Genomic DNA, 25,762 nt, shown 5'->3' on the forward strand with positions numbered 1-25,762 from the left:
ACATTATTAAAATATTGGTTTATTCTTGTACATGGTGCTATTTTATAACAGTTTTAATAAAATTTATAGTTATATTAAAGTTTCTTTTTCAGACTCCTGTAATGCCTAAAAACTCAAATGTAACCAAGACAGGAAACTCTGCACACTGAATGACAGCCTAAAAATCTCCCCTCTGTTTTTCTCACATTACTACATTGGCACTGATCATGCATTTATAATTGGCAGAACGTACACTTTGATTCCCTTTAGATCAAGGAAGTTATTTTAACTGATATCAAGATCACAAAGCAGAGAGAATTTAATACTAAACACAAAAGTTGAGTTTCACTTAGCATAGTACACTTGCAATAAAGTTTAATTGCAATAAAATAATTGTACTTGTTGAGACACATTTGTATTAATGGACATGCTAGTTATTGCTGACTAAACAACTTTGCAATATAAGCATTTGCGTTCAGGGAAACACTGACTTCCACAGATGTTAAAATTACCATGTGCTGTAATAAGACATTATTGCGCATTTATGTTGAATGGGGGAGCCAACAAACAAATCAGGTTGTCATAGGGCTGCACAACATACGGCACAGATGAATCACCACTGTGTACTGGGATGTGCTAGCAAAGTGTGTTGTGGTGCCACCCAAAACTACTTGGACAGCAACAGTTTATACATTACCAGAAGTCAAGGATAACATGAGCACATTTCTGAACAAAACAAAAAACAATTTGTGTGACAGTTTTTTTAAATAATACATTTATTAATATTACATTTTAGACAATTAACCGTTTTAATGAGGTAAATTACTCACATTAACGGGGAATCAAGACAGTTACAGAAGTGAGGGACATCCACCTTTTAATTACTGCTTTTGGCAAGTTCCAACCATGTCATTCTGTTCTGCTTAAAGTAGAACTCCAGCCAATGTACGAGTAGGAACCTCTAAAATGTTTTTTATTGCTCGCTCTCCACTGTGGAGACTGTCTATCATGGTGATCAATTATATCCAGACATAGAAATTAGGTAAATCCAGAATTTTTTGGTTGTTACTGAAACAGAAGTAAAGGGTGTATTTTCTAATGGAGGTATATTTCCAGTGACCACTGTAAATATTAGATGTTTGCCCCTACTTTGTGGATATTTACAGTTACGTCCTGTTAGTGATGATGGTTTGTTTCATACTTTCTGAAAGAAAAAAAAAAAACACATCTGACCCAAGTTTTGCTCAAAGCATCACAAGGTTTCATTAGTCTGAAACTGACAGGTTGCAGTAATCGAGAAAACCACGGTTATGTTAGCAAACCGTTTTGGTGGAGATCTTGTAGACATGTAGGACTATGCACTTTTAAAAGGCACTGAAGCATTATTTGTGCTTTACAGTGAAAAATATTTTTCATACAATACCCTATCCTGTTTACTGAACCTGAACATTGCAGTACAATAACAATAGTGTTTTGTGGGCCTTAAAGTGTAAGTGTAGTTTGTATTGTTTCTTGTGACTTGCAACTTGTTGCATTGTTTCCATTGTATGCATACAGCACAGCAGAGAAGAAAAAATGCTGCCCGCCTCTAGTAAATATTATCTGAAAGTACCACAGTTGTTGTAGAGCCTGAAGACAGCACAACTGCACAGGCGGCAATGTTCCCCACCACACCCATAGCATAGGGCACCACCACAACCAGTCCATAGGCTGCAGTGCACCACACTCATCATACAGCCTGCACAGCGCAACTCCACTCCCACTGTACTGGCAATTCATGGACAGAGAACCACATCTAGAAGTCTTTGAATCAAAGACTATTAATTCAAACTTTAAGGTCCCTGAACTGTAGAAAACTGAGACCTGGCATCCCGATAAGGTGGCAATTTTCAGATCATCAGTAATGGCCGTCTCTAGGTTTCTCTTATTATAGTTTTGGCTTCAAAATCACCCTCTTAAAAAGTAGAAAAAAACACCCTATAACAAAAGTAACTTTATACTTACCTTTCCCATAGGCAGGGTGTTTACCTCTTCTATGTCTAAAAATGCTGGGGGCATTTGAATTCTAAAAAAGTCACTATGTGCTCCACTGGGCACGGGGGTTACTCCAGTCAGCCAACATATCACAATATTACACAGTAGTTAGGTATTGGCTGGAAGACCTGGTAGTGTCTGATAGCAGCGGCTCTCAGAGTTCTTTTTTGACAGGGCAACAATTTCACACTCCATCCACCTTGATAGGAAAGTGTAAAACTTTTACAGGGTTCAACATTTTTGAAAACAGGAACAGTGTCGCTTTACAACTTCACTAAGGGTGCCATAATTCTCAGTAAGTTTTGTTAAAGCTATTACCTTGTTATTGTTGGGATATTGCAAATTATGGGTCTATTCAAAGCACTTCAGGGAACCAGATCAGGCCTAACTGCAGCAATGCAGCTATAGGTATCCACAGTGCTGTGTTGGTCAATCCCTATGTATTTTAGGTCTATCTGTAAAGTAACACAGAGGGCCTGGAATTCTATTTGGGGTGACATTAAAGCATTGTTTTTGAAAGAATGGGATAGGGATAGATGCTCTGTCACAAGTGAGTGGAAATTCAAAGAAACTGATGTAAAATACCACTTTCACATTATGGTAAAATACCTGAGGTCCGGCAGCAAACTTTAGTTCAGTTTTAATTTCAGCTTGTATAGAAGTTGAGACTCTACAGCTTAGGGCTATGGTCCATTTAAACACCAGGGCCTGCACTTCAGCACTGTAGTAATTTTATTTAAAGGGCATGTTAGCTGCACATTAGCAACAGCCAACAATGGCAGTTTAAAGAATGGTAGAGCAAGTAATCCACTCAAGGAACTACCTTGTCTCAAATGTTAAAGAAGCATTTTGGTTGTCACCATCACAAAGCCTTGACAAGGGGTGTCAAACTTGGCCATAAGCAGGCCTCAACTGGTTAAGGTTATATTCCATCATTTTGCTGCTGAATGCATCAAAAAATGGTTTATGGCATAAGTATGTTGCAATTATTATGTGAATTACTGAAGCTCTACAGTATTTTTCTGGAGCCCTGTTGGCGTGGTCCTCAGTTTACATAATTCAGCCATATGAAGATTTACTTATTCAGTTTGGCCCTCTGCTTAATCTGCTTAGCCTACACAAAAATCCAATAAAAGGATGGGTCAGTTCAACCAAAAACACTGGTATTCATAGTATGAGAACATAAATGGAATAAAAAGCATGTAACAATATACTTTGTTTAGTATTAAAAGCCCAAGGAGAACAGTTGTTGGTCAGTTTTTAGGCTTTGTGAAAATAAAGGATTCAAAACAGAAAGGTTAAAAAAAATATATATATATTTTCGTGCCTCACAATGTCTGGCACCTGTGATTTGAGAAGGCTTAAAAAAACAAACAAACAAAAAAAACTAAATAAAAACAGTCACCATGAGTACACACAGCATGACTGTCATCACTAGTACAAATTTGGTTTAAAAGAGCCTTCACAAACATGTTGGAAGATAATAAATATTCTTGTGATCCAATTTGTCAGTTCACATGTGTACCACCACAACGTGGTAAACAGATGACAGAGAAAAAAAAATGCAGTGTGTTGTGGTAAGGACATCACATAATGCCCACTTGGTAAAACAGACGAGTCCTCAGCGGAGCAGCACCCATGACTGTTTTATTCTACTTGCCCCTTGTTCAGTTTACAGTTTCCATTGCGTTAGGAGTGTCCTTCATGTTTGTCCGCTGCATTGCTATTGTAGAACCACAGAATTGTTGATTTGCTACGTGCTCCTTTTCCTAACGATAAAAAAATAAACAAATTATCATTCTATTATTATCATATTACAGCGGGAAACCCTCAATTTGTCACAGTATATATACACTATATACATTTATACTGGAGAATGAACTAAATTTCTTTAACAATGGAATGCTCCAAGTCACAAATGTATCTATCACTAACAGTATACCTAAGCATTATAAGCAGTATACCTAAGCATTTTTTTCTGGGCTTTAAAGTTTTTGATACACAACATAAGGCAAATGTCTCCAATGTGAGGGTGTTTCGATTGTAAGAATTCCTTTTGATCACTGTAAATTATTGAAGCCTATTATCCCCAGTCATCAAGAATAGAGAGAGACAGCAATAAAAAAACAACCGATGTTACCATCTTGTGTCATGAAAAGAACTTTCATGAATAACATGTTAGCAATTTGTGTCCAATTATTAACAAGCAGAATCCAGTATTTTACCACCATTTTAGTACCTTCTTGGAGTAGGAGACCTAGAAACCCTTTTTGCAGTCTTAGAATTTCTGGGAGATTTGGAAAGACTTTGACTCCTTCTTTTACGCCTTTCTCTGCAAATTTAAAAGGACAGACTTTAATAGAATGTCTTTCACAAAAAAATGAACTTGGTCTTAATAAAAACAGTATATTAGGTAACCCTGAACTTTGGTATGTATATATCCACTGTCACTATTGATCATCCAAATAAAAATTCAAAATTCTATTGCTTAGATGAGAAAGCACTGACATCACAGATGTACCTAGTGTTTCCAGGTGTTCGGTAATTGCAGTTCATAATACTGGACTTCAAGCAATTCCAGAATCAGTTGATCCGCAATTTATGTTGACAGAATGCCTTAAAGCGGATTTAAGATTCATGTGCCCCCTCTCCAGCGATACGACATCCTCTCATTGGCATCTTTGTCTGGTTTTCTTCCATTTTGGTTGGCTGATCCAAAATGATGAAACTCTTGAACATGTCCATGGGAGGTATTTAATCCCAGGTCATGAGCATTGCAAGAAAACATGATGCTACACATGAGAAGCTCCGTGTACATTCTACAGAAAGAATGGGAAGGTCAGAAGCTTTTATTGCATAGGAGACTTGTTTAAGGGGTTAAATATTGTAGCCCTACATTTGATTTCCACCACCCAAACCACCCTCTAAATAAAGTCTGAAAGTTCTAGAAGTTTCAAGTTTTCACAAAAAAAAAAAAAAAAACATAGTGGTAAATTAAATGGTTTATACTCAGATCTGTCCTACTGTATAACTATTATGGACATATCAGAAGGTCAGTTCCTTCAGAGCCAAAGACACAGCTGAACAGCTCAATATTCTCAAATTAAAAAAAAATAATAATACGAATTTATTAAACTATATACATTGAAGAAAAAGGTGACAACCATACCTGCTAACACTGCGGGACCTTCTGACAGAAGACGAGTGGCTCTTTGTAGGGCTTCGAGACCTTTTCTCTTTTTTTCTTTTATCATTTTTCTCTTTTGTTCGCTCCTTTTCCTTAGTTTTACTTCTCTCCTTGTCTCTCTTCTTATCTCTAAAACAACAAAGTAAATGTAGTATAAATCTTTTAAATGTCATTTTAAATGTACTGTAACACATCTAAATCAGAAACACCATACTGTGGTACAACTTCCTGTTAACGCAAAAACCCTAACAGCAAATCATAGAGATTCCTCTCATTACAGAAAATGTACCATGAACAACTTGGTGTATGATATACGACTTTGACAACAATGTAACCGTTGCTGCTGCCAGATATTGTATTTTCTGCCTTAAAAACTTTTGGGTTTTCTCACATTCTGGCCATGCCAAAATCCATTGGTTAATGTAAAAAGCAAGGGCATTCAAAAGCAATTTTTTTTGTGCTTTACAAACTACTCTAAAGCATTAGTGAATCCGAACGGTGGGAAATTCTTGGAGAAATGGGATAATCGGATCATCTTAATAGTCTTTTTAGGGAATGTAAAACAAACCAAGAAGCAATAATTAGGACCAAATATAGGGTAACTGGCTCATGATTGGAAAAGAAATGCAACAAAGTTATGTATTATGTTGTTTTTTCAACTTACCGTATATACCAGCGTATAAGCCCACTTTTTCAGCACCCAATGTGCTGAAAAAGTCACCCGTGGCTTATACGCCAGCCAGGTGCATGGAGGCACCCGATTCGTCAGCCGCGTCCAGCGGTTTCTGTCACCTGATGACAATGCCATCAGGCTGCAGCGGAAATACGCTGGACGCAAAAGCTGGCGGGGGTACGCAGGAATTACTCCAGAGTTACGGGGGCTACACGCCTGCGTAACTCCGGCGCCAAATTCAAAGGAGCGAACGGTAGTAAATACCGTTACATTGCAATCTGATTGTGATACAACAATGTATGACATCAGATTACTCCTGAAAAACCCAATTACCTTGTTCCTATGTCGTCCTGCTGGTCCCCGCAGCTCCTCCAGACACATCATCTGTCTTCAGCCACCGAATGCAAAGATCTCTGGGGTTTCTCCGGTGACGTTGATGCAGGTGGGAGGAGCGGCGGGAAATTCAAATAATTTTGTATTGAAATTAATACAAAACAGCTGTATTGAGTTTTTTTTATGTAAAGTTTATTGTAAAATTTAATAATTAATTAAATATTGGACATATTTTGGTGAATTATGCCTAAGAATTATAGGCCTACAATGTAAAATAAATTTCTATGCAAAAAATTTAACACTTTTTGCGTGAAAATACGGAGAGAAATAGAACCGTAGGGGGGCTACAGTGGCTGAATGCAGTACTTTGCAGCGCTTTGTACCGCTTTCAGCCACTTTTTCCGGACAGAATCATACCGCCAGGGAGGTCAAAGAGAATTTAGTGGTTGGGTTTGGTAAGTAGTATACCTAACTAATCACAAAATTCTCACTATGGTATTTGTTTACCAAATTATGGCTGTAATAGCTGTTTTACCGTGTTTCCCCGATTTTAAGACATCCCCATTAAATAAGCCACCCCCGATTTTTGAAAAAATAATTAAAATAAGACACTCATCTGTGAATAAGACATCCTCCGATATTTGATCCTGTGTGTACGTGTCTGCTCCTGGCTGCAGCACGTGTCTGCTCCTGGCTGCAGCACGTGTCTGCTCCTGGCTGCAGCACGTGTCTGCTCCTGGCTTGTCTGGGGACAATCAATGGCATAGAGGGATCAGAAGGGGACAATCATTGCATAGAGTAATCAGAAGGGGACAATCATTGCATAGAGTGATCAGAAGGGGACAATCATTGCATAGAGTGATCAGAATGTGTACTGTAGTCTTCTTCATGGAAAAATAAGACATCCCCTGAAAATAAGATCTAGGGCATATTTTGGCATTTCAAAAAATATAAGACAGTGCCTTATAATCGGGGAAACAGGGTATGCAATTTTTTTGGTATTTTGAATATTGAAACTTGCCAGTAGCTGCAGAATTTCCCACCCTCGGCTTATACGTGAGTCAATCAATTTTTCCTGTTTTCAAAGTTAAAAATAGGTACCTCAGCTTATACGCAGATCGACTTTTACACGAGTATATACGGTATACGCTGAATACATAATGCAGAATGACAGCATTCTATTAACCTCAGATGACGAAAAGTGAGGAAGAGTCATTAATGACTGTTAAAGAAGGGTGCAACAGCCAACTAACTCACCATGAAAAAACATGGGGGGACTAGTTGATCTCTGCAGCAAGTAACTGCACTTCAGAAATTGGAAAATAGCTTGTATGATACAAGTTGTAGTAACATCACTTTACCATGGCAGAAAAGACAGAAGGGGGGAAAAAAAACACAGTTTTTCTTTATATAAATATATATACCCTTTTATATAAAGTAAAAAAATGTGTTGATAGGTCTACTTTAGGTTGATAAGCCAAGACATCTATCATTCGGCCATATAATGTTATGACACGACTCAATGGAGGAGTCTGCTGGATATCATAATTTCTCATATTATCATTCTGCTTATGCTGGGCAAAAAAAGTATATTAGGCTACAGCAACCACTTTTATGAAAACCAGATGATTTGAAACGGAACAAGTTTGCCTGGACTAGCAATTTTTACTAGATTGTACTAAGACAACTGGATGGCAGGGCAAGAATTTGACGTAGAAATTCATCTTGCGTTAACAGGTCAAACTCTTTTTCCCAGTTCATTGAGGGACACAGGTATCTGATAGCTCTTGGTTATGATGCTACCTTAAGAAATATTAATCATTAGCAAGTGTAGGCCAAGGCATGATAGACTGGATTGACTTCTCTACTTCTTGATTTGAGCTATTTATCCTGTTCTTCTCTGACATAGTCCAAGGCAGTGATACTATCTGACTTGATTCAGTCGTGGGAACCCTCCTGAAGGGATGCTTAACATTATAATAACAGCCACAGGACAATAATTGGGATTTTTAGCCTTTAAAAGAAAGTCTTTCTGGCCTAAGTGGAGTAAATGTTTCTTGGGGACAGATTGCATTCCAGCAAGTTTAACATGTGTGAAATGGGCTTTTAGGGGTGTTTTTTTCTATTGTTTTCCAAAGTGTTTACTTTCGCTGTACCATGCTTAGAAGAGGGAGAAGTACACAAGAATCATAAAATGTTTATGTATCTGTCTCAGCACAGGTTTCCTCTAACTATAGTCTGTGTGGTAAAACAAAATTAGCTAGTGTCTTAACACCATAATGAATAATAAAAAATGTTATGAACTTAGTATTACAATTACCTGGACCGTGATCGGCTTTTTGATCTACGTCGATCTCTGGATCTAGAGTGTTTCTTGTGGGGACTCTTAGTTTTCCGTCGCTCTCTGTGTCTGGACCGGGAGCGGTTACGTGATCGACTTCTATACAGGTTGGTCAACAATAAATGGTGTCAAAAGTATTTTGAAACAATAATAAAATCTTAATATTTAATAAAATTGTAAAGGACACAAACTTATAGGAGCATAAAATAAAAACGCTAGAATGCAACATGGTTCAAAAGTTATATTTAGTGCAGAACGATACAAAAGCATTATCAAGAGTCATATATGAAATACCCTCTTGGTTTTAGAACATACCTTACTCTATTTATTTATTCTAGCAACACATTAGATACATGGACCTCATTCTTGGGATGTTATGGCTACAGCTAGTGAACAGGATGGAACAGAATGAGCTCCTCAAAGTGAAACTTTCACTGGAACAGGGGCACAAGAGTTGAAGAGTAAAAAAGGGTATAGCATTTTTGTAAAAATGTTATATGTACACAAATAAATTCTATTTCACTTTTGCCAGAATATTCCTAAAACTAAATACAGTGAGCTGTTCTTTCTGGCAAAGGGGATTTGAACTCCCATCCTTAAATTTACACAGCTCCACACCGTAACACTGCCTTGTCCAGTGGGGGAGAGGACCGCTTCTATATATTTATATGATAAATACAGCAGCAAAAAAGAACTTCCAATAAAAGTAATGACATAGTAAAAGTGTAAAAAAAAAAAAATTGACCCTCAACCATTATAGCGCCTCTTTCCTACCTGTGCTTTGAGTGAGAACGCTTCCATTTAGATCGGGACCTAGAGCGCGAACGTGAGTGAGATCTGGAGTGTTTCTGTGATGTCTTGTCAACTGGTTTACCGGGATCTAATTTTCACAACAACAATAAATTAGAATGCAAAGTGAATTTTTGTTAAATATTTTTGTCTATGAATTGCATTAACAATTAAAATAATTGTGACAATCTCATGAAAAGAAAGCAATGTATGTCCTAAAAACAACATTTTACTTTGCTGTCCTAAAGTATGAGCTATCCATGTTTTGCTGAATGAACAGATCCACAGCAGTAATGTATAACTTGCTCTGGTTCATAGAGAAGTACATTAACGTTATTAATGTATATATTTTCTGCTACTGCAGTGGACTCTCCATTACTATGGAAGATCCACCACATCAAAATGTGCTGTGAACCAGTGCAGGCAATTGAAGTCATATGGACACAAGGAAATTTGCCTTATTCTTGCATTGGGCACTACTGGTGGGTGTGGTCCATAAAACGTAGCATTAACTGTTACAGTGTTTTGTTTTTTTTTTTTAAATATTATGAATAAACATCAGAAAGTACAATGCACCAGATGTGGCAGTGAAATGACATACCTGGCTCAATGGCCTCAGAAATCAATGACTGTGCTTCTCGTACTCTCTTCATCACCTCTTCCAACTCCTTTGCAGCAGCTTGCGGGGTCAACTCAGGGGGTTTCACAATTGCATTGTTGGAATGATTGATTCTGAGTGAAAAAAAATAATCTATAAAAATCTAGCAACAGTAAAACTTTCATACAATTTAAACAAATATGTAAAGGCTGAAATATCTATTGTTTTGCAAATAAATCTTATTTTTGGCAGATACATATGCTTCTATATAATAAACACAATCAATTTGGTAAAGTTGAGCTCCAGTAAGACATAATAAGCCAATATTTACCCGAAATACCAGGACTGAAGGTGTGGTACGGTATTGGTAATCCATACAGTTACATGATATGAGACAGCAGTGTACAGATGAATCAACTGTGGCAAAACAGTTATTTGTAGCTTTACAAAAAATGTATATCCTTTTTATGTCTATTTGAGACTATTAGACTTTTCATACACTGCTAAAAATTAAAAAAATAAATAAATAAAAGTTGGAAGCGGAACTAAATCTTGGTCATTTCTACACAGCAAGCATTAAAAAGAATGCCACATGGTCACTCCCCCAATCCTCTTCAGTGGCAGTGTCGCAGAAGATTGGAGAATCCCAAGTAGTGGATGCCAAAATAGTTTTGTGTAGGAACAACAAACTCTGCACCATAATGTATTGCTGGAATGTACAGTGTTTGAACATTTACTGCCTCTAAAAACCCTAAACATCAGCCAATGGGAACATTTCCTGTGGTATTCTTGAACAACAGGGTTCAAGTATGACTGCAAGTCACATAGCAAAAGGCATTCCCACTGATGCTGCTTCTACTCCACCATGCAATCAAAGGCTGGTGTGAAACCTTAATAAAGAAATAGAGGTTGTGAGGGACTGGAGAAATTATATGACAGGGGTTTCACAAGATTTTCAGACTGCCTAAACAGAATTACAAATATTTGGAAGGAAAAATAAGTATTTTAAAAAGTGTAACTAAAGACCCACTTAACAAAATACATGATCAGGCAGGTGGGTATTGCAGAAAGGTATAGGCAATGTCCCTTGTGCATTAGTCTATCATAACTGCCGGATTGCATCAGGGAAAGGTCACAATAGCTAAGCTTGGACCAGAAATCTCAGCTTCCCTTGTGTGCGCCTTGGATAAATGAACTCTCGTACTCCTGTGTGGGAGTCACATCATCCTGGCACAGCCATGAAGAAGAAGAGAAGGAAGATGGCGGTGCACTTTGATGGAATATGGATAGTCGAGTTGGGCAGGTTTAGTTCTGCTTTAACCTCCCTGACAGTCTAATTATGTCCGTATTTTTATGTCAAAAGTGGTACATTGTTTTGCGTGGAAATTTGTTGTTTATTATTTTGGGCCAGTAATTCTTAGGAATAATTCCTGGTATGATAAAGTTTAAGACAAATCATAAAATTAATATTTTATAATTAACCACCTGGGCGTTACACTGATATCTAGATTTCTGTTCCAAAAGCGTTACACTGTTTTTCATGAAATTTAGTTTTTTAAATTGTAGACCTGTAACTTATAGAAATATGTCCGAACAGGGTTCTAGTAGATATCATGAATATAAAAAATGTTTGAAACACACAATCATGTAAAAAAAAAATAAAAATTTAATAAAATTAAATAAAAGACACAAAAATCAGCTTAAACAAGAATACATAAATAAATGAAAAATACTGAAAATGCGATAATTCGGTATAATGTATAGTAATATATTTTTCTAAAACACCTCCCTAGTGTCCGTCACATACCTATAGACAAAACCACATAAATATATTTTCTATTATTTTGTATTGGATTGGATGCAGGACTTTGTATTCAATCCAATAAAAAATGAGAACAAAATTCAAACACTCATTTTGTATTGAATTGAATACAAACTCCTGTATCCAATCCAATACAAAATGAGAGTTTGAATTTACCAATTACATACTTTGTATTTATTTTGAATTATTTTGTATTGGATAGGATACAGGAGTTTGTATTCAATCCAATACAAAATGTGTTTGAATGAGTTTCAATTTGAATTTCCCGCACACGCGCCGATGTACACGCTACGGAGGGAGAAGGCGGCGGCCGGCTTCTTCTTCTCCGCCGGCCGGCTTCTTCTTCCTGGAGAGGGCACCCGACGCTGGAGATCGACGCTGGATCGCAGCGGGACCAGGTAAGTGATCGATAAACCTGAACTTTTCCCACTGTATTTTCATACAGTGAGAAAAGTTCGGGGTTATCGATAATTGTAACTATTTTAAACCCGAACCAAGGTCGGGGTTATCGCTCGGGTGGTTAAATCTAAACATTTTTATAAATAAAATTATAAATAAACATTTTTAAATAATTAAAAAAAATATATATATAAAATTTGTCCAAACAAGAGTACAATAATAGAATAAACTTTTGGATTTATTTTTTATAACTATCACTGGGATTAATGTTTTAAAAACAGATTACAATGTAACTGCTTTTAATTTTCTTGCCAAGCCATGCCTCTCCAGCCTACCGACGATTCACGCATCACATCGACCACACAGAGAACGTTATGCAGAAGCTGGCCACAGATCACTGAGGACACCGCAGGATAGAGGGCAGCATGTGGAATTTTTTTTTTTTTTTTGGCTTGAGGTTGCCTCTTTTGTTATGTAAAATTTACCGTGAGCCGCACTCGGGAATACCGCCAAGGTGGTTAAAGGAGTATTAAGCAGTCTGCATGGATCTTAGAAATAATGGATAGTAGATATTAATTTGTGGACTGGACGTGTAAACCTCAGAAATCTTTCTAGCCAGGTTACTTTTTACTACAATACTTTGAAACTTTGCAAGAAATAAGAATTCATAAGGGCTGTGTCTAATGGCTTTACACATAAATTTCATGGGTAAATAGGCAATTTTGAAGCAAACAGAAGTCTGTGATGCTGGCCCTCAGTCAAGTCAGAAATCACTTGGACCAGAGGATCAGCATAACAGTTTAGCAGCTATTAATTCCTAGATATGAAGGGAAAACTGCAAAGGTGAATTTTACAAATACAATGCTTAACACTTAACATTTCTACAACTATCACACAATGTTTGACAATAAATTACTTCACATCACTTTTGTGCAAGTAGAACGTCTCTGGTTTTAGGAAGAAGATGTTCAATTGGAAATGATCCATAAATTGCTTTCCACACATGACAAAAGCAACGGCTCATTTAGGATGAAAGATGGCATAAAACACACATTTTACAGAAACTGGCAACAATAAATTTAGAAACTTGATTTCAATAATTCTAAACACTAGGCAAAGCCACTTACTTAAGTGGTCTATCACCAAACATAACTCCATTGAATGTCAGCGCTCGCGTCACAGAATTCTGGTCAGAAAACTCTACAAAAGCAAACCGGGTTGGCTGAGTCTCATCACCAGCCATACGGACAAAGCGGACATCCCCAACTTGCTTAAAGAATTCCAGAAGCTGCTCTGCTGTTGTAGTCTGCAAGACAGGTGTATAATAAATCCATATGGTCAAAAACTCACAAATAAATATGTTCTTGTATATAAAAGTATAAATTCACCTTTATCAATAATAGGATTATACAAATTATACATAATGTGGTGATGCAATGAATTTTTATACAGGGTGGTCAAAATCTCTCAGCTGTGGAAAGCATTTCCCAAAGTGCCACAACACTTAAAGACAGCATAATGGGCCACATGACTCACTCCAGCTTTGCATTGTGGGCACAGTCAGTAAAGTCTTGGGATCTTAAATCTTTAGTCATAGTGATTAAAAAGTGCTGCTTTCATTCACCACATTTTTTTTATTACATACTTACCATATGTTTTGAGTCCCCAGATGTTTGGGAAGGACTAAATGTAAAAAGCATGCACTGTACCATATTGACACCAGTATTGTTCTGTGCACATACAGTGGGCTACATATGTGCATAAATCACAGGTGGCAGCCAACAAAACTTAAAACTAGTAAGTAACAAGGAAAAACAAACAATAAAGGCAGAGCAAAGATAATGATATAAATCAAAGAAAAATAATACACAGCTGAATGCAACATGTAAAAGTAGACAATACCGTCAGACAGACATTAAATAAAACAATACAAAAACAAAAAACACAAAAATTACCTGTGAATTTAAATTTCCAACATAAATTGTTCTTCTGATTTCATCCACCTTTGTGGGGTCTACATTTCCCATTAATGGTGGTTGTGGCAGTTCAGTGAGCCCTGGTATGGCAGGAGTTAGAGCTGGCAGAACTGGGGCAAGAGCTGGAATAACCGGTTCCAAAGGCGTGGGCAAAGTAGCTGCCAATGTGGTAAATGGCATACTGAGCTGCATAGAAAATGCACATTTTGGGTTAGTAAATGACCTGTAAAGTCTACAGAAGAACTTACTGGTCAACAAACATAAACCCAAGGACTGATTTTGTTTTCCCATTACAATGAAAAACTTAATAAAGAATGCTTTTGCTTGATAATAATTACATAATAAATGTAATTCTTAAACAATTGAGCTTTTCAAGAAACTATAGCCTCCTGAAAGCAGACATCAGAATCTTGACCATTCAATTTCCCGATAAAATTAGCCTGTGTACATAGGCTTTTGTTTGATTCAAATATCAAACAGAACCTATACAAGTCAGTGGGAACACAAGAGCAGCTTAAGGCATGTTAATGCAGCTCAGAAGGTCAAATGCAGGCCTGACGTATATCACATGTAGGTTAAACATTGTATAGATGATTCCAGAAGTGTCTCAAACTAACCTCATAATGCAAGCCAAATGCATCTGAAAGTTAGTTGCAACTATCCATCAGCTCAAGAAATAAACTGATATAAACACAATAAAATATTTCCTGTCGCTCCCTCCCCACACTTTTAAAGATTTTGTTGAAGACACACAGCATGGACTGTCTAGAAGCAAACATGATTATTTTTTTTCAGAAACAAATGATCGGTGAATTTTTTTATTACTAAAAAACACTACTACTATTATAATAACAACAAAGTATAACTATATCTGTTACATGATCAACACTGTGTCTCAAACATCTAGTTGTCTTTCCATGCTGTATGTTGCGGAGTTATGAAATATTCATTTTTGTAAAGAAAAACTTCTTGGGATACACAGATGGGATTCTGGCATTGCAATTTATCTTGTCCACACATTTACACCCCAATCATAGTTTGATTGTGACCTACTAAGCCTGAGAATAAATGTTAACCTATAGTGGGCACTGATGTAGGGCTGAGCTTATGACCGACTGATCTGGTACAAAACAGACCAAATTTCAACACTGTTGTTGTGTCTGTTAAACTTTTTAAATAAATTCCAGTTTTAGAAACATTTGGAAATATATTAACATAGGATTAAGAAATTGAATAACTTTATTAGAAAGCAATGTAAAACAATATGTAAAAAAAATCTTGGTAACTTATTTTGCTAAGTGTTTCCGGACTCTCCTCACCTCTTGTTGTAAAAACCCTGATTAGGAATCTCTAAAGCTGAAGCTGAATTTATATTGAATTTTTTAAGTCATGGAAGTGTATATGGGTAAACACTATTAAAATCTTATAGATAAAATAAAATCATTCAATATCATAAAATACCAGATAAAAAAAGAAAGATGCTTACCAAGGGTACCTCCACTTTATCTCTTCTTAAAACCTAGGAAGTTAAACAAAATAACTATCAAATAAAACTAAACATAGCAAAAGCCTTTGGCTACCAAATCAACACATTAGACCTAAAATTATCTAAATCAGTTTTCTCTACACTTTTTAACAAAGGGAAATCCTTGAAATAACTTTAGGTATTAGGAAACCCCTGCTATTATTCACTTTTATATTTTCAAGGGAAATGGTGAGGGCAGAAAGAGTAGTAATTGGTTTTATCTGATATTGTCATGTGATTAGTCTGTCTGCCAAGTTGACTGACCTTGCAGTTTAGTGTAAGCGTTGTCACACTGTGGTGAAGATGGCTGAGAAAGCCATAAATTGAACCAAAGATGAAAAGTTTTCTGCCATATGCTTTTTGTGGGCAGAAGGTGTATCGGGAGCACAAATTCAACTCCGCATGGGTGCTCAATTTGGGTCAATTTGCATCAATCCCATTATTTTGAAAGGGGATTATTAACCTCCTCGGCGGTCTGAATAATGAGTATTCATAAATGTAAAAGTCGTACATTTAAAAATACTCATTAATTTGAATTTCCCGCCTGGTCCCACCTACCAACCCAACGGTCCCGCCCTCCAGCCTAAGGCTCGCGAGCAGATGCCCAGCCAGATTTTTCCCACCACAAGCATATTTTAGAATTGCACTAAAATACTCACAGAAGCCAGGGGAGATGGAGTTGGAGTAGGTGTAGGTATAGGGAGCAGGCCAGCCCCAGGAAGCAGGCTAGATAATGGAGGCGCAGGGGCCAGCAGAGAAAGAGCCTTGGATTCTTCTGGTATTTTACCTGCAGAGGCAAAACTTCAGAGTTACTAAAAGACAGAGTAAAATGTACTAATGCCTCCTTTTAACTGACTACATAAATCAAACTGAAAAGAACTAGCAAATGCTTAGTTAGAAAGAATAGGAACTTAATGTATTTTCACCCCCTCTTGTTACCCTGATCTACAAGGAAATTAAATAAAAAGTGAGGGAAACTGGAAAGACTAAATCTCATCAATGGAAAATAACTTATAAAATTGTATAGACAATGATTGAACACTTTGTGCTATGGGTCACCTGTACTGGAAACTTATGGTTCATGAACCAAACGATATCAAGCATGGAGCCTTTTCCCAGGGCGCTGTTTTCACGCTGATCGAAAGTTGTGTTACACATGACAACCGTTCGTGTTGGCTGCATCACTAATAGCACACAGAACATCAGATACAGAAAAGAAGAACATTTTTTAAAGTTTCATCCCCAAAAATTGCACGGTTCCAAATTTGTTCAAATAAGTAATGAAAAAAAAAAAAAAAAAAAGAAAAACATGGAAGAGTTAAAAAAAAAAACAAAAACAAATTAAACACATATCCTATTGAAAAAGTACATGTTTTAACAATCAGTATCATTTTACTATAGTGCTGGTGTACCTGCAGTACAAAGACTTACATTTGTTATAATATATATAGCTAATATAATGCTAAGAAAGTCAATGATACCACAGGCCCTGGGCCTAAATATTAACAATAAATGAATTGTATTCAATAACTCACACCCACAGAGGCTGTACAAGTGTATAAAGAGACTTTTCAGAGTAGCAACCACTTTGCTAACGCTGATTTTGAGTGGATTAGGAATTCTTCCGTGTTTGTCAGAGGTAAGGATTGGTTGGCACTATAAACTGGCTAGTCAGCCTTCACTTAATTTTAAATTTCATTAAAATGGAAAAAAATGTGCGACTCCTGGGTGACGACAAACCATAAAGATGTCTGACCAAAGTATAACAAGTAAATAAGAAAAAATGGGTATATATATATATATATAAAAATAAATAATCGGACTACGCCCCTGCAGTACATGCTCATTAAGGCATGAAACTTATTATCTGCCAAAACTCTACACACAAATGTGTTTTCAATATCTTACTGACATGACAACACTGCCTTTGCTGAACTGAATCCCAAGCAGTTTCCTGAATACCTAACCTACCTTAACAGTGTTTAATCCAGAATATTTTTTAAGCCGGGTGGTAAGAAATTGTAGGCAGGGTGGGTATTGGGTCCCAACTCTTCAGTAACCACCCAAAAATAGCTGGGTGGTAACCGAAAAGTGCCAGCTGGTACGCCCAGCTAATAAGGGCTGGGGAGAACACTGCTTAATAACATACAGAGGGAATCGTTCTGTAGTCCAGTGGGTCGAGGCTATAATGCTGCTAGAGGTTAGGATCTAATTGGAATCCTAGCACACACATACTCTCAGTATTTGTTTCAAGTAATAAAAATTGGAGAAATGTTAGGACTTGCAGCAAATGCAAAAACAATTTAGATAGGTGAGTGTGGAGAATTTGAAAATGTGGTAAAAAGAGCATCCAACCATCAGATGCATTCATCACACAATTGTTGGCAAGCCTCAGAACCGGCAACTATCATTTCAGTATAGGGAAATATTAGGTCTATGGTTGTACAGCAACTGAGGGATCACAGGGATTGTGCTGCTGTTATATATGAACACATACAGATGTCTCACTTATTGTTATTCTCAGCGATATATCTGAATTACCATGACCAGTCTAACAAAAAAAAACAAATATGCCAACAGTAAACCTTGTTATTTTACTTCTAGGGAGCTTTTCAACTGTAGGGTAGTGCTGAGCTTTAGCTACCCCTGAAGTTTTAATATATACCATATAGCAGTGGTCTCCAACCTTTTGGATGTCACGGACCACTAAATTTACAGACTCCGAAGCATGCATGCGCGGGGGCCGTGTGTCACTCAAAGGGGAAGAAACTTCCCCCATAGTGACGTCATGATGCCAGAACCTGGTCACTCTCCCATTGCACGTCTGAGCTTTCGATGGGAAAGTGGGTTGGTTGTATCCAGAGACACAACCCGCCCACCGCCCTGAGCCTGCAATCCATAGGGGACACACAGTCCGAGGCCCTGGCAGGTGCGCTCCAACCCCTGACCCCCCCCCAGCGGGGTCTTTTTTTTTTTTTTTGGTCTTAAAATGAACACAGTAAACTTTTGCAAAAATGAGAATGCTAGACGATTTGGGAATCGTGAAAAAAACCTAACCACCTGGAATGAATGGGGCAAAATAATAGATTTTATAGACTAGATAATTTGGAGATTCACCATTAGTTGTTTATAGCTGGATCTTTGCAACCTGCATCTACTTATGAAGGATTGGCAGCCTTTTACACCACATACAAACAATTCAAAGTAGAACTATTGTTCTTCTGCTTTAAAAATCAGTGAGCAGGCAGGACTTTATAAAACATACTTAGCTGCCTGTTTGCTGTCATCTTTTCAGCATCTCCTGGGATGCATGTAATTTTTTTCTTTACACATGAGAATAAAAGCTTTATGATCATCAATTTTTTGGCAATCTGACTTCACCTAGCCATTAACGCAAGAAAGAAGTTACAAATAGACCTTGAATAACAGAAATGCTGAATGTTTGTGAAAAAATACTGAAAACATAAAGTTACTTAACACAAAAATAATCAGTTAAGTCAAGGGTAGATCAATTCAAAGATGAACTCTGGGAACAAAAACCTGTATTTAAATATATTTCTCAGGATACACAAATTATTCAAATCCATTTTGTATGCATCAGATGCATCTAAAAAACAATTAAGTGTAAAGTAAAAGTAGTAGTGACGTGCAGTATATAACATGCACAAAGGAACTATGGGAAAGGCACACAAGGTCCCCCCACTGCAGTCTGCCCACAGAAACTACAGAAGGGGTGGGTTCAAGACCAGTCACTGCTGCTCTCTCTGCTTGTGCAGGATGGCTGGTCTTGAACCCACCCCCTTTAACAGGTTCTCCTGGAAGTCTGTAGTGGGGGAACCCTATGGTAATACAGGAAGCCTCCGCACATAATAAAATATTTGAAAAAAGCACACAATGCACAAGAGACTTACCCCAGAGCTCAGCTTTGATAAACCTTTTTACATTGTTTCAACTAGCAAAAACTGTTCTGAGCAGGACTTAAGTAAGCTGAATTAAGCAAACATTGTTGCAGCAAAACTCACTTTATAAATACATTCGCAGAAGCTCCTCATTTTGCTGCAAATTCTTGAAACATAAGTGGAGAACCTAAGCAGCCCGTACTGTTACTTTTCTGAACAGACTTTTTGCCTAGACAAACAGAAAATTCCTTCAGTGACCTGGTTGCCTAAAAAATAAATAAAAACTGGAAAATACTTTTTTGTCATGTGGTCTGTTCTTGCTGGAGAATTTTCACAGCTGAACCTAGACAAGACAAACAAGTATTGCAAGTCTATTCTAATTTTTTTTTTTAAAGTTGTTTTAATTACTGACCTACAATAAGTCCCTGCTATGTGGCACTTTTCTCAGCTAAAGGTATTTTTATTGGATGATAACTCAAAGGCATTACTAACCATGTCATCAAATAAGCAAATATGCTGATGAATATGGAATATTAAACTTGGGGAGAGTGAAATTCGATTAAAGGGAGATTATAGATGAAAGGGCTTATTCACAAAAACTAGAGGGAAAGAACTGGAATGGAGAATAAGCCCATAATGCTGAATCAGATTACTCGTGTCGGTTTCCATAAAAGATGAAGCTGGATTGGCTATCTAAAAGTTTTCCGCTTTTTATTTCTTTTCTTAAGTCTTTTAACCTTCAATTCAAATAAATTAAATATAATTGCAGAAACCCCTATTTATAGGGTTTCAATGGAACATATAGGAAAACAAATGTAAATTAGCATTTTTACAGCCAACCTAGTAAACAGGATTCTTCTATGTTGTAGGAAACATAAATAAAATAATTGTCCAAGTTTGTTTTGCATTCCTTTAAAAAAAAAAGTTCAGTTTTGTAAAAGTGCTGCACAAACATTGTCTCTCCTCTGCCTTAATTATTTCAAGCCTTATAGTCCGTTCTGACTAAATAAAACAAATTACTTTCTCTAAAGCCAAGATCTGATCTCACATTATATAACATTTACCTGCAAGAGAAGGTTTGTGATTCTTCCCATAAATCATTGCCTTGTGCAGCCCTAAACCCACTCAGTACTCTGGGATACAATAAAATAACCTGATGAATGAACAGCACAAAGTATTCTTCTTTATTTTATATACTATGGTATTATGTACAGAATGCTCTGGTGCCAAATCTGGTTTGAGAAAAGGGCAACTTCAGATCAGAAAGGTAAGGTCTATATATAGTATAAATGATTATCTATTGGATGAAACAAAGGATGACAGTAAAACATGCTTGCTCTTGGGGAAAAAAAAACCCTATGCTCACCCTGTACCTAAAAAGACAAACAGCAACCAGCATGTTTGGTCTCTGATCTATACCCTCCTTCACCTAACCACTGGCTCATCATTAAGGGTGCAAAGGCGATGGACACTAGCAAGGTATATAGATACCAATAAAACCTGACACAGGTAACACTGGGGCAGTGGAACCTGGCACACTCCGGCTTTCCTTGCGAGTGCTGGGAATGAATGAAGGACATAAATCCCAAATTATGTAATCCTGACACAGCCAATGAAGATGGTCTTTGGGAGGTAAAGAGCAAGTAAAAAGGGGGTGGCCTGCGATGGAACAGGCATAGGTGAGTAATCCAAGGGTAATTCCACTTAATTACACTCCAGAATCTACTAAAAACTATCTAGATTATTACAAAACGTACATACAAAGTACATTGCAATGCCCAATTCCTGCTGTTCTTCATGTTCTGCAATACAAAGGCAATTTTAAGTGTCCATTTGTACCTAAAATACATAAGAATGGAATTTAAAGTTGCCATGTACCCTGCATATTACAAAGTCATGCTTTATAAAATATGCCCTAAACTATAAACCGAGCGGTGGGTAATTATAAAGTTGTGGCTGTTCCAGGACAGCGTATATTTTTGCTCTTTGCTATAGTAAAATCTATAAAGTATTTAAAATGACCAAAAGGGCAAAAAAAAAAATAATAATAATAATACAGAACACCAGAGAATAGGATGAGCACACTCACATTTACATGAAGAACTACAAAATTCTTACAGAGATACTATATTGTGCGGTATTACAATATAATAATTATTACTAACCGAACATGATGATGACAACACTTGTACAGTGTAAAATCATTCAATAAATATGTAGACATCCTAGAAATATTAAACACCTACTTATAAAAATACAAAGGGAAAGAGTAGAAAGTATTCAAAGTAGTACACAAAATAAAAAACGGGAGAAACAAAATAAAAAACAAAACAAAAACAAAAAAAAAAACAAAAACAAAAAAAAAACAAAAAACACACAGAGACAAGGCGTCCATCTTCGGTAGTCAGACTCCGAGCTCATCCTCACATGAAGGTTCTCTTTGACGGCAGGTTTAGTGGCATGGCAAACAGAGCCCTACTCAGGCATGTGTAACAGGTCTGCCTTGGCCAGGCTAGTCATCTAATAATGCACATATAATCACACAAAGAAAAGAAAAAAAAAAAAAAAAACATACAAAACCAAATTGTTAAAATTCATCTACTTTGAAATATGGACATAAAGAAAATGAAAGTTTAGAGTTGTTCTGATTAGTTTGTATTACAAACCAAACATTGTCTATGAATAAAGTGCACATTTGAAGCAGCAATCAACACTAATGGCAGAAGCTTAAAGACACCAAGACCTTACCAATTTATATTTTATACTATTTGATTTTTATCCCTGTGCAACTGCAAGACATTTATTTACAATACAGACATTGCACTCTTTTAGACATCATTGTTGGTCATTTGTTTTCACTTGGTGCATTTTGACTTCTTGGACCAATTATAGAAATGTTTACTGGCATCTCCACATTTATCTTGGAACTATATGAAATCACACCAAAAAACACCCTGCATGGTGCATCACAGTATAATGTTACCATGATAGAATTATAGTAGAAATCCAGGCATGAAGGTCTTATGCCCAGCCAGAGACCGCACTCACTTCCACAATTTGTTTCCAGTGATGACTGAATGGTGGGGCAGTTACGGCTTCTGGGTGCATTATTTCTGAATTTTGACATTCTGTGGCATTTACAGAAGTTTTGTCAGGCATTTGTCAAAGCTTAAATACTGCTATAGCACCAGATTCCTATTGTTGCAGTTGTCTTACATAAGAACTGGAAGGATATAGGTAGTTGAAACACATCATGTTTGTACTTCTTAATCACAAATTGCTCCCAAAACCGCTATAGATAGGCAAGTATTTTAGAAACACCACATAAGTTACAGGAGGGTTTTGCAGTGATCATTAAAATGATCGGAATTGGATTTCTCACCGCAGCACAATTCTTTGTGTTAACAAGCCCTTATTACTTGAGGGAGCACCCGAAATATTCCGAAATTCTAACAGCCTTCTCTATGGGGGCATTTAGAGATACATTACCTATATTTACTAATGATGAGTTTTGGGGACATTTTAATCTTGGCTAGAACAAAGAGAAATAAACTAAAATCCAACTCAATACAATATTTTTCCTGTGTTTTAAATAAATTCTGCATTACACTGCAAATAAACCATTCCAGAGATAAAAGGTAATAACAAATCCCAGTTAAACATTCATAGTTATGTGTATTAACATTTTAAAGAGGTAAGCAGATTTGTCTTTTTCTTATTGATTTTTTACTCTTGCATATAAAGCAATTTCAATACAATCACCTGCTTCGCTTTCCTTTTTTTTTTCTCTGAACTTATGTGCAGCATCTGGTAAGCAATTTCTTTTTCCCAGTGGCCAGCACTTTTGCAGAAGAAACCAATTTTCCTGTGTGGAGCTTTATTACATTAGTATTACAGTACATGTATGTGCATTACAAAGATCATATACTGCATAGCTAATCCTATTTTCTAAATGCAATTGTAAAAGACAATGCAAAAATTAAAAAAAAAAAAAAGTTATAAATACAGCATTTATGAAAATAAAACCATCTACACCACACAATATTTTCTGCTGTGACTTCACAGCCACAATAGCTTTTAGCAGATACCTATCCTCGGCAAGAAGGGATAACTGGGTTTTGGTAAGCAGATAAATAGTTGATTTTAAAGAGGTTTACCACCCATTTTATAGTAATAAATACTAATCCTGTTATCTTCTCAGACGTCTACAGACCTGTTCTCTCCGTCTGGCTTTGGCAATGGTGTTGGAGTTCACAGACCTCGCATGTTGTTGTTAGTAATAAAGCTGAGCAAATTGCTGATATGCGCTTTGCAAGAGCAATGTTGACAGGTCGGCAGTCCTTAAGGAATCTGCGTGCTTACCACTTTCCTGATGCCACATAATAAATTTATGTATTGGACATCTGTCCCAGGGCTGGGTGGATGCAACAGCCATCCAATAATGCCAGCGATGGCATTTAGGAACTGCCTGTGACCCTTCAAATGGCATTCCACTCATAAGTAATGTAGACCTGACCAGGCCAGGTGATAGCAGAATAGATACCTCTGTACCCAGCTGCCTGTTCACCCTGTGACAATTTATTGTTCTGCAGTTCACTTTTTACCCCTAAACAAAGCTGTTCAGTGCAGTGAAATTTGCTGAAAAAAGCTTTTGTTTCTGGGGTCTAATGTACTAAATGGTATTGCCAGTTATAAAAAATGCCTGGACAATAGATATGAGCGGGTGAGCGGATGATTAGTATCCTTGCTAACAACTGACAGATAGAACTAAAGCAAACCATCACAGTTAATACATGGACAGCAGACTGTTTTTGAAAGTATTATTTTTCTAAGGCTACGTACACAGGTGCAGTAATTATCGTAAACAATTTCGTTAACAAAAAATAGTGAACGACAGGCCAACGACAATGATGAACGTCGCCGGAAATGAACAACTGTTCCGGCAGATCTGATTGGGTGACGATCGTTCACTATCTATTGTGTGTACGGTCGTTCAGTGATCGTGGATGGTTCTGCGGTACACATCATCTCCTGCATCGTTTAAACGATCATATCTACTGTGTGTACAATATAGGTGGATTATATTTGAACGTATCGTTACAGCATGTACAGAATCATGCACTATACGATCGTTCAAAATAATCGTGAATAATCGTTGTCATTAATAGTTTATGTGTACGTAACCTAAGTGTGCATTCATGGCATTGTGTTGAGCAGCAATTGAGAAACCTCACTTTCTTCATCCCTGCACAACACCATGTAACTTTGCCTGGTGACTGAATGCAACCTAGACCTGGTATACTATACAAATGATTTCTATGATTTGTTTTCTGTTAACCATTTGAACACTTCCAGCTATAAATGTTTTCAAGTAGTTTGACTCATTACAATAATATTTATTGACAAGCTCCCTATATGACAGCATTAAAGAGGGGTGACAGGTTTTCCATAATGAAATAGCTGTGGTCTATGAGACCACCCATATCCCAAATGCCCCCTAATCTAGAGGATGAGAAAAAAAAACCTTTTCTTCTCTGCTTTTATTCCCAAACACAGTGTTCAGGAATCTATGAACCAGAAGTACTTACAGCTGAGCACTTCCAGTTTAAGAATGTTCCGGGATAGTCTAAGTTTAGTATAACTGATCTTCCTCAGCCCCAGATGCACACTACTTCTTATAGGGTTTTGGGCTCTCATGGGGTGCAGGTTCAGCACAGGCACTGCACATCTCCACCGCTGGATATCAGATCAGTCACTGTATAGGAGTTGGACCACATTTCCCTTGAAGCCAGGAGCCATCCTACTGACTGGCTTCTAGCTGAAACTAACAGTGGGTCAGTAGAAGCAATGTCCTGATCCCCCTGGTATCTGTGGTACATGCTATGAAAGTGGTTAATTTAAGCATTAATGCCCAATTCCAGCCAAAACTATTTCTTAATTTTAGATAGAGTGCAAAAAAAGGTTAGAATTTGTGCTAATATTTATCCTCAGGGTAGCTTTTGTGCTTTCCCTGTTCTGTAGGAAATCAACACACATTAACCTCCCTAGCGGTATTCCCCAGTGTGACTCGGGGTGGAAAAAATTGCAAAAAGCGGTAATCCCGAGTCACACTCGGGGTACCTTTGAGGGTCCCTCTTACCTTATCCCCGCGCTCCAGCGGCGATCTCACGATCCCGCTGTGATGGCGGGGCGCTTCTCCGTCGGGGG

The 25,762-nt window shown here is 37.2% G+C and overlaps 1 protein-coding gene across 4 annotated transcripts in view; it reads right to left on the reverse strand.

The window, feature by feature from the left end:
- Positions 1-736: 736 nt before the first annotated feature.
- Positions 737-25,762, reverse strand: part of SREK1 (splicing regulatory glutamic acid and lysine rich protein 1) — a 32,231-nt gene continuing 7,205 nt past the window's right edge. Inside the window, exons 3-12 of one of the 4 annotated variants that reach the window (XM_072416339.1) lie at positions 16,316-16,443; positions 15,618-15,650; positions 14,111-14,317; positions 13,283-13,461; positions 9,938-10,068; positions 9,322-9,427; positions 8,527-8,646; positions 5,183-5,329; positions 4,253-4,345; positions 737-3,782 (exon numbers count right to left, since the gene is read on the reverse strand). In XM_072416339.1, coding sequence (XP_072272440.1) covers positions 3,767-3,782; positions 4,253-4,345; positions 5,183-5,329; positions 8,527-8,646; positions 9,322-9,427; positions 9,938-10,068; positions 13,283-13,461; positions 14,111-14,317; positions 15,618-15,650; positions 16,316-16,443 — 1,160 coding nt within the window. In that variant the 3' untranslated portion in view covers positions 737-3,766. Of the gene's footprint in view, positions 3,783-4,252; positions 4,346-5,182; positions 6,952-8,526; positions 8,647-9,321; positions 9,428-9,937; positions 10,069-13,282; positions 13,462-14,110; positions 14,318-15,617; positions 15,651-16,315; positions 16,444-25,762 lie in introns of those variants that run through there. The other 3 variants (XM_072416341.1, XR_011921488.1, XM_072416340.1) reach the window with 3 other exon arrangements.

This window comes from Pyxicephalus adspersus, chromosome 6 (genome assembly GCF_032062135.1).
Source record: "Pyxicephalus adspersus chromosome 6, UCB_Pads_2.0, whole genome shotgun sequence".
In the NCBI taxonomy this organism is placed as follows: Eukaryota; Metazoa; Chordata; class Amphibia; order Anura; family Pyxicephalidae; genus Pyxicephalus; species Pyxicephalus adspersus.